Source organism: Heterocephalus glaber, unplaced genomic scaffold, assembly GCF_053883595.1.
Source record: "Heterocephalus glaber isolate CG9 unplaced genomic scaffold, H.glaber_assembly_v1.0 deba00001733, whole genome shotgun sequence".
NCBI classification, from domain to species: domain Eukaryota; kingdom Metazoa; phylum Chordata; class Mammalia; order Rodentia; family Bathyergidae; genus Heterocephalus; species Heterocephalus glaber.
In genome coordinates, this window is record NW_028258444.1 from 18,756,222 (window position 1) to 18,772,090 (window position 15,869).

Here is a 15,869-nt window from a genome sequence, read left to right on the forward strand (position 1 = left end):
CCATATTGCTTTCCTGCTTGTTCACTGCCCCATTGACTGTAACTTGGGTTTGGGGGATGATGGCAAAGTCCAGACCCCAACTTCTTACCTCTCAGTGTGTGGGAACAGGTCCTAGGTACCCACCCTTTTAGGTGATCCTGTCCTGTATCCCTTCTGCCCTCAGCTGCTGGAGAAAGCAGAGGCACGGGAGAGGGAGCGGGAAAAGGAGGAGGCACGAAGGATGCGGCGCAGGGAAGCTGCCTTTCGAAGCATGCTGAGGCAGGCTGTGCCTGCTCTGGAGCTGGGCACTGCATGGGAAGAGGTCAGGAGTGCAGCTTGGCGCCCGTCACCCTCAAGCCTGAGGGCAGCGGAGCTTCACCACTGCGGGCCCACCCCAGTCACAGACAGCCCTGGGCCAGCTCCGGTTCCCTTCCTTCCACTGCCCCAGCCCTGCCCTGTGCTTGTGGCGGTGTCCAACCTGGGCCCGTCGGGACCCGGTCTCATCAGCAGTGCTCTCCCCGTTCAAGGTCCGTGAGCGCTTTGTGTGTGACTCAGCCTTTGAGCAGATCACCCTGGAGTCGGAACGGATCCGGCTCTTCCGGGAGTTCCTGCAGGTGTTGGAGGTGAGCAAGCTTCTTGCCTTCAAGATTCATCCCAGGCACCGGAAACTTCTAGACTAGCTTAACAGAGTCCTCAATGGCTTCTCACCCCAGGGCCCTCCTTCACCTAGGGAGGATAGGCAGGAGGCTCTAGCTTGACTCAGGGAGACAGGGCTCTCCCTGAGGATAAAGTTGATGCCCTCACCTCTCATCCTTGTCTCCAGCAGACTGAATGCCAGCACCTCCACACCAAAGGCCGAAAGCATGGCAGGAAAGGCAAGAAGCACCATCACAAGCATTCTCACTCACCTTCAGTGAGTTGGCGGGGAGAAAGAGTAGGAGGGAAGCTGGATGGTCCTGGGGAAATGAGCACTTGGTTTTCCCCTTGTATTATTACCCTTGGAGGGAGATTTGAGGATTCCTTTGGCTCTGGTCTTCCTCTCTATCCCCTCTATTCTGTCCCCCAATTGCCAGACAAGGGGTCTGAAGGTCAGAGAACTTCTATACTGACTGGTACGTGCTGACCTACCCAGGGCTCCGAGTCGGAAGAGGAGGAGCTGCCCCCACCATCCCTCCGACCCCCTAAGCGGAAGCGGCGGAACCCCTCAGAGTCTGGCTCTGAGCCCTCATCTTCACTTGATTCAGTCGAAAGTGGGGGTGCTGCCCTTGGAGGACGGGGCTCCCCATCCTCCCACCTTCTCCTTGCATCAGGTGAGCAGTTACTTGATGGGAATCTGGGAGCTGCAGGGAAAACTGGATTGGGAAGGCTGACCTGGGACATTAGGAACTCCCTGTCCTTGCCCAGGCAGGAAACTGGGAGAAAGAAGGGAAACTGGACTGAGCCTTTCTCAGACCATGAGCTCTTATCTGCCAAGAATGAACTGAGGGGGCCAGGGATTTAGCTCAGTAGTTTTGCTGCCTGCTGCGCACGCGCAAGGACTGGAGTTCGATCCCTGGTACCAAAAAAAAAAAAAAAGAATGAATTGAGGGCTGTGGCAGGGAAGAGGATGAGCTCTCCTTTTTCCCTTTGAGACTTAGTCGGGATTTTTCTATCTCCAGATCATGGCCTTCGGAAAGTCAAGAAACCAAAAAAGAAAACTAGGAAGAGAAGACACAAGTCGGTGAGTAGGGAATGAACTCTGTCCAAGGTCATGCTATTTTGTGGTCTCTGTTCACCCACCTCTCAGCTGTCCTGCACAGGAGCTGAGGTGGGCCTTGGACTCTTGCAGAACAGTCCTGAGAGTGAAACTGACCCTGAGGAGAAAGCTGGCAAGGAGAGTGAAGAGAGAGAGCAAGAACAGGACAGGGAGCTTCGGCACGTGGAGCTCCCTAACCGCTCCCCAGGCTTCGGAGTCAAGAAGGAGAAGGTTCGAGGTGGGGCCCAGTGCTGACCAGGCAGTGCTCTGTCCAGGGAACTTGGGGGTGAGCCGTGCCTTTGTTCAACAGACAGGCTGGGACACATCAGAAAGTGAGCTGAGTGAGGGAGAGCTGGAGAGGCGGCGGCGGACGCTTCTACAGCAGCTGGACGACCACCAGTGACCCAACAAGCTGCTCTCTGCCTTGGACCCGGCCTGTGTGAGGCAGTGGCTCCTGGGCCACCCTCCCTGTGCCTCAGACTCCTTCCTTCATCTGGTCTGTGTCTACTTTTCCTAAAGTAACTTTACCCTCAACACACCACTGTTGGCACCTCTCAAGGTTTGCTTTGGTGTTCAAGGGTCCCTCGCTTCCTGGACAACTCGTGCAGTCCTTCCCTCAGCCTCAGACCAGAGATGGGTGTCTGCGTCATGTGGGGTGGGTGATGCCAGTGGGTACAGTGTGAGTGCAGGGGTCTCCAGGGAAGAGACTGGCTAGGTGGTGGAGGGCAGGGTCCTCTTCCTCTAGCATCAGTGCCTGCTCCTGCCTGCCCTGGGGCTCCACCACTGCTTCCTCTAGCCCTAGGAGCCAATGTACATGTTTTTTTGTTTTTTAAATAATATTTATAACATGACCGGTGACTTTTGTCTTCGTTTGCTACTGGGGCAGGCTGGGGCCTGAACAGGCAAACAGATGCCCAGGAGAGGGCGCTCGTGTCTCCCTTTGTGTGGTCGGAGACCACCCATCCAGCTTTGCCCTACCCCAGACAGAGGTTTCTATTCCCCACTCCCCAAGTCCAGAAAGAGGAGACGGCCTGGTGCTTCAAGCTTTTGTTGAGAAGAGAGGGAAGGTCTGGGGTTTATATACAAGAGAAAAGGGAAGTAGTACATGTACAAAGAGAGGTGGCCCCAGCATTCCCTTTCCAGGGACTGAGAAGAAACTGGCAGCGAACTAACAAATCGTCTGTGAGGATCATACTTCCTGCCCTCTGCCAGAAAAACCCACTAGCTAAGGAAAGGAGCTGAGGTTGTTGGCACACCCTTCTCTAGTGGTCTTGGGGCCAGTGCAGACAGCCTTTGCTCTTCACCCCACCACAGCAAGGCCAGCATCCACCTAGACTGGAGCCAGGGGAAGGACGGTGGGCTGGGCACCTCTTCTACCCTTATCACCCGGGTGCAGGCGGGGGCCAGGCAGAGAAGGGCCTCCCTCCTGGTAAGAGATGATCCAAGGTGGGCAGGGTGCTAGGGCCCCTGAAGCCTGAATACTTCTAGACCAGAGCAAGGAAGGGAGAAGCAGAAAGAGGGGCTTTCTCCTTTCATCCCTCAGGGCTTTATGAGAGAGGCCTAGGTGCCCCTGTGTAGGTTAAAGCTGGAAATATTTTTCCCAAGCCCTCAGCTGGTCCTTGGTGACCCTTCAGGAAATGATGTTGACTATGGGGGCAAAGTGCAGTACTGGAGGCAGAAGGAAAGTGCCAAGCCCCTATAGTAGTGCTCACAGTGGCACAGGTTAAGACCCAGCCTGAGAGCTGGGGTGGCACACCTGAGCGCACACCATAGCCTTCTACTGGGCCCCTGGCTTCAGGTCCACTGGCCAGACTTGCAGGACTGAGGGTTGAAGCGCTTCTGCATCCAAGAGTCTCAGTGGGGCCCTGGAGCCCGAGGGGGGCCACTGGGTGGTGCAGCACTCCTGGCTTGGTGGCGAACAACAATGGGCTGGTAGTGGAGGCCTGTGGGGAAGATAGGGCAGCTGAGCAGGACTGTGCCTTCATGGGTGGCCCCACAGCAGGGCAGAGCAGAGCCAGCCATGCAGTGTGTTGGTGGTAGTGGTGTGATGGGGACCTAGAGGCTAAGGAGACAGGGTAGACATGGGAAGACCCAAAGCTGAGGAGAGACCCTGAATGTCAGGAGGCAGAGATAAGGACCATCTGACTACTTACTGCCTACTGGCATCAGCTACTGCCAGCCAGAGCTCTTAGAAGGAACTCTGAGGAAGGCAAGGACTCAGGACACTCGTGATCAAAACCATAGGCCTGGCCTTCGCTGTGCTAAAACAGCCCCCAACCCTGGCCTGGCAACTCCCTAGCCCGACTCTTAGTAGAAGCCATGAGAGCGTTAGTGAGAGAAATACCACTTCCCAAGCGGCACATGCAGGGCTTAAGCCATGCTTCTCAGAGCATGGGGCATGCAGAAGGATGTGTCCCCATCACTGGGAGGCTGCCAGGGGATGGTTCCTAGTTGTCCAGGGGAGGTGCCTGTGAGCTCCAGCAGGACTCTGGGGGAGTGGGCATGCAGAGGGGCAGCTGTGGTGCCTGGTACCTGTCAGGCCCCCAGCCTTGGGGGTTAACAGTTTGATTCATCATGGTGGGCTGCATCACAGAAGAAGCGTGAGCCCCGTTTGGCAGTACGGGCCGTGAAAGGGACACTCTTCAGCACTGTGGCCCAGGAGAGAGACAGTGGTCAGGCCTCATGGTGGGTTGGGTGGGAGTCGGGCCCAAAGGGATTGTGGGCTGGCCCCAGTGGCCAGGTCCCAGAGAGGGCAAAGGGCCATCTGTACCTGTGATGATGTCCTCAATGGTACCATCCTTCCCCTCGTAAACAGGCCGGTGCTCCTTAGCCTGGCGCCGCCTCAACTCTGCAATTAGCTCCTGCTGTTGCCATTTGTTCCGCTGAGATGGAGTCTTTGAAGTGGGAAGAAATCATCACTAACCTGATGCCTCAACCTGGACGTTCATTTGCACACTGCTAGGAATCCCCCTCCCAGAGCCCTACGCCTTGCTCCTCTGAACTCAAGCCCTTAAGTCCTCTTGGGGCCTCTCTGTTCCAGTGTTCCACTTCCTCTCTAGCTCTCTGCTCCCTCTAGGCCAGCTACTGGTCCACCCACCTTGGCATCCAGCTTCTTGGCTTCCTGAGCCAGCTGCTTCTCCCGCATTACCTCCTCCTGCTTCTTGCGGGCTTCATTCTCTTGTTCTGCTTCCTAAGAACCATAGGTGGGGGGTGAGGCTCACACAGGCTGGGAGGGGAGGGACTGACATTGAGGATAAAGAGTGGGTGGCAATGGGACCAGCTAACCCCAGGTGGCCACCCTCTGGAGGGGCACTTCCTCCCACTAACAATGACAGGAAGGGCCTGGGCCCCCACCCTGCCCACCAGTTCATAGCTAAGAGGCCTGTCACCAGCATCCATTGCTGTTTCCCCAGGACTCAAAGGAATTGGAAAAGGCCCAGACTTGAAGCCTAAGACTTCTCTCCCGCAGCCAGTTTTCTGTCAGAGAAACTCCTCTTGAACTCTCTCCACCTTACCTTGTAGGAACGAATGAATCGGACAAATACTGGGAAGAAAACAGAAGGAGGTGTGGTCTTGGGACTCTCGCCAAAGTAGCACACAACTGCATTGTAGGCTTCCTGGGAAAAGGGGAGGAGAAGGGGTCAGCTCTCACACCAGGAGACAGAAGGCCCACAGAAAACAGAGCCCAAGGCTGAAGAGAGGAAACCAACCATCCAAGGCCCTGGGAGCTGCAGAGAATGTGGGGTCCCCAAGTCTCTGAAGAGTATGTCTCCAAAGGTGGCTACCGCCACCCCCAAAATCTTTATCCTCAGAGAGCTGGTCTGCTGCCTGATAAAGAACCCGAGGCAAGCCCAACTTGAGAGGTCTGGTAGTTGGCCCAGGTTGCTCCCCCGCTACTCCCACCTCCAGCAATCCCTTGCTTGCCTCAGCTGTCTTGGCATCACGCTGGAGCTTGTCCAGTTTGCCTTCATTGGTGCTGAGGAAGCTTCGAAGGACGCTGTTGTCATGAATGCTGCATTCCCGCCGAATCAGCTCCATGCCCCGGCCCAGCTCCTTTACATCTAGCAGCACGTTCTCCAGGGACACTGTGGCCACCAGAGGCCTGGCTGAGGCCTGCCCAACGTGCCCACTTCCCAGCCCAGGGATACAGCAAACATGCCCTCTCCCTCAGCAGGTTGTCACACCGTGTGGAAGTGAAGTACGAGGCCAGCTGAGGCTCCACAGCAGCAGGGGAAAGGAGTGGAGGCTGTGAGCTCTTGGCCCCAAAGAACAAGGTAGCAAAAGAAAGGAAGCCACAGAGGCTGCTGGTATCCAAAGTGGAGCTGCCTAAGGCCTGTCCCAGTTTTTAAGGCTAGGGCAGAAATAACAGCTACTTTATGTCTATAAAGGGCTTTATGGTTTTCCTAATAACTTTCCACACATAGGAAATGCAGTCTCTCTAAGTGAGCTTGAAGGAGTTGGGGAGTAAAGAGTTACTGCCTTCCTTTCCTGGTCCCATGGCACCTAGCTGGGAAGAGCTGAGAAGGCCTGGGCTGGACCTACTCCCTCCAGGGCTGCTCCTGCTCATGGCTCTAGTGGAAAGCTTTGAAATAGAAGATGAAACAAATGGACCCAAGTGTTCCCTCTCCTCAGAGTTTCTTGGGATTGTCCTGGGCTGGACATGAGGACAGCCAAGGATATACACCCACCCAAGGTCTCCTCACCTGCTGCAGCTTTCTCTACAAAGTGCAGCTCGTGCCAGAAGTTGGCCAGGTCTGGGTATTTTTCCTTCACCGTCAAGGCAATGAAATGCAGCAGTGTCATCTTCCGGTCAGTGGACTTTGTGTCCAGCAGCTGGGTGGGAGGGAGGGAGGGGCAGTGCCACAGAGCTAAACATGCTGGCTTTACCACTACTGCCCCCAGGGGTCCTGCCCATGCCGCCATCTTACCAGATCCAAGCTCTGGAGCTTGAAGCCATACACAGCTCCTCGCTTGCTGCTATTCATATAGTTTCCCAGAGCAAGTATGATCTGTCCAAAAGATACATGGGAGGGAGGTCAGGCAATGCCCCAAGGCTCCCACCCAGGACCTGGGAACCACTAGCACCCCATTCCCTCCTCTCCCCACCTCCAGCATCTGCTTCAGCTTCTGTGAGGACTTGACAGAGGCAGAGGCTGCAATGATGGCATTGAGTTGCTAGAAGAGATGAACACATTTGAGTCAGCCCAGGCTGGCAGATTCACTGAAGTCAGGGAGGGGGCGGAAGGATCGGCAGGGAAGGGGAGGGGGTCAGGCAGGGGGGGTGGAGGGACACCCTCAGAACCACAGTTCAGGTGAGGGATTTAGGCGAGGAGTGTACCGGTGTGAGCATCTGCAGGTTGTCCTGAAAGTTGCCCAGGAAGGCCATGCCAGCCATTCGCTGGGTCAGCCGTTCCACCTTGCTGAAGAGCAGCATGAAGCGGTCCTCAGCCGCCAGTTCTTCCAGGGGTTGCCGTTCACGCTCATACTGCCGCAGCAGCTTCACCTCAGCCTCCGTGGGCAGAAATCGCATCAGGCACTCCACAAAGTCCACGGGTAGTGTCTGTAGGTCAAACCTGTGCAGGAGAAAGAACATCTGGGGCTGGGGGACTGTGGGGCACAGCCAGAGGTAGCATACCATTGTCTTATCTGCCACAGTGCCAGCCATGGTCCTGAGAAACTCTCCATGCTACTCTGATGTCTTTCCTCTTCAACAATGCTGAGGTCCAAGGACCTAAGCAGGGACTGTAAAACTTCTGCCCACCTCTCCGCCCTGTCTCTTCTACTCCCCTCCCTACACTAAAGCCAGATTCCATTTTCAGTATCCAAAGCAACATACTCCTTCCAGGCCCTGAACTGGGCTAATGTTCATTTCCTTCAGGCCTGGTTGAGATGTACCTGTTCTGGGAAGCCCACTCTGATCACCGACCTCAGTTCTGGGGCTCTCACTTCCTGCACTCTGCCATCTTGGTGATATCACTCAGTGTTGCTGCACCAGCCTCACTGATCTAGGGGCTCCTTGGATAAGGTCTGGGACGAATTTCTAGCACCTCACACAATGCCTGCTTGGCATTCAGTTCTGGTCATGCCAGTGGATGGCTGAAGGGTGTGAGGGAATTCTGTCGGCACTAGAATTCAGGAAAAGCCAGACTTCTGGGTGGAGAACTGGGCTGCCAACTGGCTGGGGACCAAGGCTAGGTCAGTGGGAGCCTCACATGTGGACGGCTCTGCAGATCTCTTCAGCTGAGCGGCCAGCCTTGCGTAGAGTGATGGCCAGGTTCTTCGCACGGTTGGCTTCCAACAGGGTCACCTTGCTGGCAGCCTTTTGCGCTGTCTTGTTCTTGGAGCAGATGAGGTCAAGGGCAGGGCCCTGCGCTTTTGTCTTAAACAATTCCTCGAATTTGTCTAGGTCCAGGTCCTACCAGGTGCAGACAAGAAGGCAAAGTGCTACAGCTTTGTACTATGAGAGGACTCACTCGTGTTAGGCCCAACATGGTGCCAACTTTGACTCATGAAGCTGACACTGGGCTTTTTCCCAGTCCAGAGAATCTGGCTAAAAGGACAACTTGGTTCCTACCCCCCAAGCCCACCTTTCTGGGCCCCAGACCCTGTCACCTCCAAGATCTTCTCATCATCGAGTTCACTAAAGACAGTGCCACTGATCTGATTGGGTTTCAGTGCTGTCCAGTTGAAGACTGGTAGCCGGAACTTGGTCTTGATAGGTTTCTTAATTCGAATGGCTGGTTTGAAAAGAGGAGCAGTGAGGCAAGGACCAAGGACACATTCCCCTGGTCCCACCAGCCCTTCCCAGAGCCCTGGAGACACTCACCAGACAGGCCCACTGTCAAGACCACAGAGGGAACAGCACCAGGGAGAGGTGGAGCTGGGGGACATTTGTCTAGGGGAAGAAAAAAATGGCACAGAAACCCAATCACAAGACTCTGCCCAGGCCACCTACCCCTCTGCCTGTTCCTCATCTTTCAAGACCCTCAGGGTTTGTGAGCTCTGCTCAAGCTTCCTCCAGGAGTCCTGACTTACCAAGAGCTACACCTCTTCTCTGTTGTCTTGAAAGCAGTGAGGAGCAGGCCACAGCTGCCCTCTTACCCTGCACTAGCAACCTGAGCTCCTTGGATCTGGGCCCTCCCTCAGCCCTCTAACCCTGACTTGATATTCTTCCAGCCCTCAAATGATGCTATTTCCCAGCTGATCCCTTACTAGGGTTTTGGCCCCACAGTGAGGCTGCCCCTCAAGGCCAGGAGTCCTGATTACCTGGTAATGGGGGAGGGGGTGGCGGCAAGGGAGGAGCTGGGGGTGGAGGCAGAGGAAGGGCCTCCTCAGCGGGTGGGCCTGGAGCCAGCAGGTCCAGATCAGAGGGCGGTCCACCCTCACTTGGTTCTGCAGGGCCTACTCTGGCCAGGGCCTCTCCCGCCATGGACTCCAGGCCTCTGATACTTGGCTCCAGATGGCATCGGCGCTGGAAGGCCTCTTCCTTCTCCTTAATGAGCCTCCGCAGGGTGTGCACCTGGTGGCTTGTGTTCTCATACGTCTCCTATCAAGCAGACAGTGCCACTGAGGAAAGAGTGACCTACCGGCATAGTAGTCCTTATTCCAAGGAGTGAGAATTCCTACCCAAGGGACACTCAACTTGGGTCTTTTTGAGGGTACTGGGAGCAGAATTCCAGGTGGGGAGCGGGGGAGCTAGTGCAGCAGAACAAGCAGTGAGCAGAAGAGCTGGCCTGCCTTCCCTGGCACCCTGAGGAGTGCTTCCCTCTACACTTGTTCTCAAGGTCCAAAAGGATGATTGTGAAACTTTGGCCACTGCCAGTCTGACACAGCTGCTCTGTCCACAAGGCCTCATCGCTGTTATTTCTTTTGGTCTTGTATTGTTGCTCACTTGGAAGCCCCTTGGGAGGCAGGCAGCGGAACCACTGAGCTAAATCCCCAGCCCTTGGAAGCCCCTTGGACAGGCCCTGGCTTAGCCATCTCTGTGTTCTCCACGGCTCCCGATACTGTATTTAGCAGGGGCTGGGAAGATACAGACTGGGCCTGGTGGAGGCAGCCTGTGTTCCTCTCAAAGAAAAGGTAGGTATGGGGACAGAGACTGAAATATGAGGAGTACCTGCCCTCCTGACTTAGGATGCCTGGCAGACAGCCTCATAAATAGCCACAGCACCTAGGCTACCCTGCCCTTGCTCAGTAAGCAGGGACGGGGGACCCCATGGAGGGAAAAGCAGCAGCGTGAGAGGGAGGCGGTAGCCTGGACTGGATGCCTCATCCTTTTCCACCCTCTTCTGTATATATCTGGTCCACTCTGGCTTCAATTTCATTCCCCAACTAAACAATAGGGTGAAATCATCAGCTTGCCCTTATCTGAGTGCCTCAAGGATAAATCAAGATCTTTCCTTGAATTTGGGGGTGGTGACACACACCTGTAATCCTAGAGCTTTGAGGGGCTTATGCAGGAGGATTATAAGTTTGAGCCTAGCACTTGGGCAAATTAGAGATCCTGTCTCAAAATTTAAAAAAAAATTTTTGTTTAAAGGCTGGGGATACTGCAGCTCAGTGAGAAGGCCTTGTACCACAGGTGCATGCATGTGCACGCACATGCACACCACACACACGCACACACACACACACGTATCTTTCCTTGACATGACTCAAGAGGGAGAAGCAAGGTCTTGGGGCACTGGAGCCCCTGGACAGTCAGGGCCTCTCCCCTGGATTATCTGGTACCTTGATGTTCTCCAGCTCCTTCTCCCGCTGGAGCAGCTGCTTTTCTAGCTCTGCCACCCTCATCATGTTCTCATTCTCCAGGTCTAGAAGCTTCTCTGTGAGCTGCAGGAAGGGGAGGGCAGGGCAGATTCAGTACTATCCCTAAAACCTGGGCACTCAGCATAGCCAGAAGCCTGGTCAGACCTGGGCCCAAACCCCCAACAAGGCCCCAAAGGCACCCTGGTCAGGTAGCTTCCCTAAATCATGCCTGTGGGCCCAGGGTCTGACACCATGTGAAAAGCAAGATACCAGGCAGATGACAGCAGTCTGTCCCAAGCCTATGGTCACCTCAAGCCCAGCCCTGGAGGTCAATGTGTGTTCCAACGGGTAGTCAGTGGCTCAAGCCAGAGCACACTGTAGAGAGCCCCAGTGGGTTCTAAAGCCTTCCTGGGGTTCAATCTGGAGCCAAGTGGGTCAGCTCAAGATTTTGGAACTCAGCTGTCCCCACCCTCCATAGCAGCTCCAGCAAGCAGAGGCCACCTACGTGAGATACGTGCTCCTCCAGCTCCTCCACCTTTTCCAGGGCTACATTCTTGGTCTCAGCATCCTCCAACAAACCCCCCACATCAAACACGTTGTCCAGGTAGGCCTGGATCTGCACCTGCAGCTTCTCACTCTCTGTGTGCCTTGACTTCTGGAAGAAAAGCAGAGAGTAGTAATTGGGGGAGCCAGAAGGATCTGGGGAGTGTCCTGGGAAATCTTAGTTGTGGTTACCCTTCACTACCACTTTCTAGAGCACACAACCCAGGGACTTCCTGCTGCTGGCTTCATCAGCATCAGTCTGCAAGGAGCTATCAGCCATCTTAGAGGGGGACACCTCTACTGATGGACCTGAGTCCCAAGCCGCAGAAGACAGGCATGTTCCAGAAGCATCCAGGACTAGGCTCTTGTAAAAGAAACACTCTTTGTGATGTGTCTAAGTTGATTCCCAAAATGCCTCACCTCACAGACACTGGCCAGCTTACCTGCAGGAACTCCTCCAGCCCCAGCTTGGTGAACTCATACTGCAGGTGGACCCGGAAGTTCATGTCCTCCACAGAATGCACCACAATGTTGATGAACTGCATGCAGGCCACCTGGGGAAGCGGGGCATCACAACACACATCAGCATGGCCCCATACTTAGGGAACTGCAGCCTTACTGGGTATGCACCTACCCCAGGCCTACTTCCTCACCATGAAGTCAATGTTGCTATCCTCATTCCGGAAATACTCCATCAGCTTCTCAAATCGGTGCAGCTCCTTACACACCTGAACGAGCAAACTTTCTCAGCAAGAGGATGTATACCTCACACAGAACCCAAGTTCCTGTAATTTCCTTTTTTTTTTGGTACCGGGGATCAAACTCGGGACCTTGCACTTGCAAGGCAGGCGGCAGAACCACCGAGCTAAATCCCCGGGCAAGAACCCAAGTTCCCAAGGACTGGCTCCCAGGAACACCATGTCAAAGGCACCTGTTCAGACCAAGTTTAACCATAATTCTATCTAGGGAATGGGCCATTTTGGACACTATATTTAAAAAAAAAATTTATTAGTACATTGTTTGCAATACATAATGATTACATTCTACATGGGAAGTTGGTATATATCATAATATATCTTTTTTGTGTGTGTGTGTGTGTGACAGGATCTCACTCATAATGAGTTCAGGCTGGCCTTGAACTCATTATGTAGACCTGACTGGCCTGGCCTTGAACTTGTGGTGATCCTCCTGCCTCACCCTCTCAAGTCCTGGGATTACAGGCACGTACCACCACGCCTGGCAACACATCTTAATCCTCTTTATGTCCCCTTCACCTCCCTATTCTGGACAGAAAACCTGGGACCTGGAATCTGGCCATGGGTATCTGGTCCCAACTCTGAGTTGTGCCCTCAAGCTAGGCTTTAGGTGTCTCTGAGGCCAGGTCAATTAGAAACACAGGGCTCTGGTGCTGCCAAGTTACAGAAGGAAGGCGAAAAGGGAGTCAGGCCAGGGTTGAGGCAGGAGGCTGAGGTCCCAGGGGACACAGAGGAGGAGCCAGTGTGCAGGAAAGCCCTCTGTTGAGGGGTCCAGAGGCTCCTGTGAGTCCCTGGGCTTCAGGGAGGAAGAGCCATTTCCTGGCTTGAACAATGGATGTCAGGGAAGAGATCCAGAGAGAAGGAAGGGGTGGAACCACAGCTGTGGCTGGATGTCGAGGAATCCCATGTTCAAGCAGACTAGGGTTACCAAACCAGGCCCAAGAGCTTGGGAAATTCCACATAGGAGCTCCTTTTCTCCTCACCAATGGCGGAGACATCTTTCTGCTCTGGGTTCCACCCATATGTTCACTGAAGGAGAACTACTGGGGAGTCTCAATGTAGATGCCCAGGCTCAAGTGGGTATGCAGTGGGGCACAGCAAGCCCCTCAGGTGATTCTGATGGTGAGGTTAGGACCACTCATCACAGCCTACAGCATTCTTAGCCAATCAAGGGGTTTCCTGGCATGAGATCTAGTAAGACTGAAGTTCTAGTTTTACTTTTTTTTTTCCCCCAGTACTGGGGATCGAACTCAAGACCTTGTGCTTGCGAGACAGATGCAATGCCATGAGCTAAATCCCCAGCCCCTCCAGTCTTACTTTAGTGCTAGTACTGCTCTGGGGAGCAGCATGCTTAGCCAAGCAGTAGGATGTTAAAAATCAGTGGAGATTATAGCTAATGGTGCTTACCTACTGGCTCCCCATCTTCTCCCCTGCTAAAAACACACACACATGCAGGCAGGAGACTGACCTCTTTGAAATTATCAAAGGCAGCAAGGATGATTTCATGACCTCCCCGCACCAAACACACAGCTGCCAGGAGCTCCAAGACCAAGGCTTTGGTCCTAAGGGGTAAAGAAGGAAGATTAGCATCCCAGCTCCCCATCCTGGCTACCACACAGGCCATGTCCACGGCTGGCAGTCCTTTGGAGAATGCCTTGGTGGCAAAGGGCAGGGATGGGTTTAGAAAGAAGGCAGGGAGGAAGACTCACAAGAGAGGGAGGAAGACTTGCTCCTTCACTGTTGTGCAGACCAGAGGGAAGCCAGGGACATTTTCCCGGCAGAGGGGAGGGAGGCAAACCAAGGTTCTGACCCTGGCTACAGGACCCCAAGGCCAGGAAGGACTTGTCAGGAACAAATGGGGCTCAGAGCTCCAGAGCCTGGAGCAGGGTGGGGAACTCACCTAGGATTCTTGTTGTTGAGACTAAGTGCAATCTCATTGACAGCATGGGGGTGGGACATGACCAGATTGAAGCCATACTGCAGAAAAAAGGACAAAAGGAGGGGACCCTGATGATGGGGAAGAGAGAACCCAGATGATTTCCTTGGCTGAAGGCCATCTAGCAAACCTATCTCGCAAACTGGTGCCTGCTAGCTCTCCTGCTTCGGCAAATAAGGCAGAAGAGGCAGAGCGCCCACAGCTGGTGCAGACCCTTACCTGGTAGTTCATGATGGCTCGGAGACAAAGGATGCAGACATGGACATCATCCTTCTGGCTCACCAGGCGGGAGTTCTTCAGGGCCCTGCGGCCAGGGAGAGTGCTATACCTGGGGGAGAGGGCCAGGCAGTCAGGTGGGGACTGAGGTCACTGCTGAATGGTCTCGGAGCGCTCACCATCACCCAGACAGCAGGTGGCCCCTCAGCAGTGGCAGAAATGGGGGGAGGAGGATCTTGTACCAAGAGCCAAGAGACAGGACACAGGAGGCAGGGCAGTCAGCCTGTGTTTACTTCCCTGGGACAGATCTTTGTCACCAACTTCCCAGGATCTCAGCTTTATAACCCATGCCCAAAAACCACTTTAACCCCAGAGAGTCTTCAAAATACACATGGTAGTATTCGAGGCCTTTTGAGTCCTGGAAATATGCCCAGAGAGATACTCATCTGAGCCTGCCCTCTCCCCACTTCTAGTGGCTGCATTTTCTACAGATTTTGTGGGGTAGAAGCAACTTGGCTCTCATCCCATTTCTATGACCCCCAAAAGCAAAACAGATTCCCAAAGCTTTAGGAAGGCCAGGCAGCTACTCCTGACTTTGTATCACCCCTCCAACACCTTAATGATGTTTCACGGAGACAAAAAAAAAAAAAAGAGTAAGCACATATGCTTCTGAATGACTAGAATGATGAGCAATGTCTGAGGGACAAAACACAGAGGAGTAGGAGAAAAGCACAGCCACAAGAGAGAGGGCAAGGAAGGGGCTACGTGGCCCAAAGGACAGCCTCCAAAGGCAGCAGGAGCTCTGCGAATCATCCTGTCCATCTGTCTGCCTCTTGAGACACCACAAACAAATGAACGCAGCAGCCTTGGAGAGAAAAGGCCTGAAGGAAGAAGGAAAGGGAAGAAGCAGGTGGGTGGATGGGAGCTGGCCTCTGAGCAGCTGATGGGAAGGTCAAGTGCTAGAGGGAAACAGACATGAAGGCAGGAGCTGGTTCAGCCAGTGAAGCCCAAGCCCTGCCTGAGTAGCTGGGGAAGAATGGCTGAGAGAGTGAGGAACGGAGGAGGACGAGAGCTGGAACCCCAGATGGGGCGGCACAGCTGAGGACCACATACTTACCCAGGACAGACTGCTGGGCAGAATCAAGGAGACAGAGAGGACAGACCAGAGACAGACTGGCAGGCAGAAGGCAAGAGAGCTGAGCCTGGAAGCAAGAGTGGAGGGAGGAGCATGAGCACTCACCGCGGTTACTGAGACCTGGGCTGGGGCTGGGGCTGGGGTGGGAGGCAGGCAGGCAGAGTGAGTGCACACATACCGGAGCACAGACTGGCGCGCAGAGCGAGCGAGGCTGTTGGTGAAGGGGGCTGAAAGGGCGCTGGGTGGCTGCAGGTCCTCGATTGACCTGCTCCAGGACCGGAGCTTGTCAAATGCACCATCATCACCACTCTCCAGACCCTCAAAGTCAAACCTGGAGCATGAAAGGACACATATGCGGACACAAAGGCACATACATAGAAGGAGTTCCGAGCCAAGCCCTCTGGTGAGACCACCTCCCACCCTTCAGGCCTCCAGGGTAACAAAAAGCAAGGGCAGCAAGAAGAGAGAACAGAATTGGGCAGCGGATACCCAATCCTGGTCAGGAAAGCACCGACATAGGACAGGGGCAGAGGAGCCTCAGGAAGCTCTAGGAAGAGGGGGAATCTGAGGAGATGAGATGCTAGATCTCTGTTCCCTAATGGCCAGGCACCTCCAGGAGCCTAAGGCAGTAGGGGCTGTCTTCCTGCAAACTGAACCTTGGATGGGGCATCTCAAGCTATGGCTCCACAGGAGAATCCGCCCTAAGAAGGAAGCGGTAGGCAATGCACCAACTATGGGTCTTGCTAGCTGGCCAACAGCAGTGGCCAACAGGCCTCTCAGTGTCCTGATAGAGCCCCATTTGTTCTGATTTGGGTAGGGCTG

General features: G+C 54.4%; 2 protein-coding genes across 29 annotated transcripts in view; one reads left to right on the forward strand and one right to left on the reverse strand.

Moving 5' to 3' along the window:
* The window catches only part of Prpf40b (pre-mRNA processing factor 40B), a 55,827-nt gene extending 53,262 nt beyond the window's left edge, over positions 1–2,565 (forward strand). For 17 of the 23 annotated variants that reach the window (XM_087200099.1, XM_087200091.1, XM_087200100.1 and 14 more), the window contains 7 exons: positions 164–301; positions 507–602; positions 803–892; positions 1,112–1,289; positions 1,638–1,699; positions 1,808–1,945; positions 2,025–2,565. In XM_087200099.1, the coding sequence (XP_087056225.1) occupies positions 164–301; positions 507–602; positions 803–892; positions 1,112–1,289; positions 1,638–1,699; positions 1,808–1,945; positions 2,025–2,117 (795 nt within the window). In that variant the 3' untranslated portion in view covers positions 2,118–2,565. Of the gene's footprint in view, positions 1–163; positions 302–506; positions 603–802; positions 893–1,052; positions 1,290–1,637; positions 1,700–1,807; positions 1,946–2,024 lie in introns of those variants that run through there. The other 6 variants (XM_087200093.1, XM_087200101.1, XM_021243048.2 and 3 more) reach the window with 3 other exon arrangements.
* Positions 2,566–2,746: 181 nt separating this feature from the next.
* The window catches only part of Fmnl3 (formin like 3), a 61,211-nt gene continuing 48,088 nt past the window's right edge, over positions 2,747–15,869 (reverse strand). For 2 of the 6 annotated variants that reach the window (XM_004863017.4, XM_087200089.1), the window contains 22 exons: positions 15,226–15,378; positions 13,916–14,024; positions 13,661–13,737; positions 13,229–13,322; positions 11,659–11,733; positions 11,449–11,559; positions 10,968–11,117; positions 10,445–10,546; positions 8,981–9,260; positions 8,541–8,609; positions 8,327–8,451; positions 7,927–8,129; positions 7,053–7,287; positions 6,821–6,889; positions 6,643–6,723; positions 6,418–6,547; positions 5,639–5,799; positions 5,230–5,331; positions 4,812–4,904; positions 4,485–4,608; positions 4,247–4,362; positions 2,747–3,657 (listed from right to left, as the gene is read on the reverse strand). In XM_004863017.4, the coding sequence (XP_004863074.1) occupies positions 4,271–4,362; positions 4,485–4,608; positions 4,812–4,904; positions 5,230–5,331; positions 5,639–5,799; positions 6,418–6,547; positions 6,643–6,723; positions 6,821–6,889; positions 7,053–7,287; positions 7,927–8,129; positions 8,327–8,451; positions 8,541–8,609; positions 8,981–9,260; positions 10,445–10,546; positions 10,968–11,117; positions 11,449–11,559; positions 11,659–11,733; positions 13,229–13,322; positions 13,661–13,737; positions 13,916–14,024; positions 15,226–15,378 (2,635 nt within the window). In that variant the 3' untranslated portion in view covers positions 2,747–3,657; positions 4,247–4,270. The remainder of the gene's footprint in view (positions 3,658–4,246; positions 4,363–4,484; positions 4,609–4,811; positions 4,905–5,229; positions 5,332–5,638; positions 5,800–6,417; positions 6,548–6,642; positions 6,724–6,820; positions 6,890–7,052; positions 7,288–7,926; positions 8,130–8,326; positions 8,452–8,540; positions 8,610–8,980; positions 9,261–10,444; positions 10,547–10,967; positions 11,118–11,448; positions 11,560–11,658; positions 11,734–13,228; positions 13,323–13,660; positions 13,738–13,915; positions 14,025–15,225; positions 15,379–15,869) is intronic. The other 4 variants (XM_021243047.2, XM_013078983.3, XM_004863018.4 and 1 more) reach the window with 4 other exon arrangements.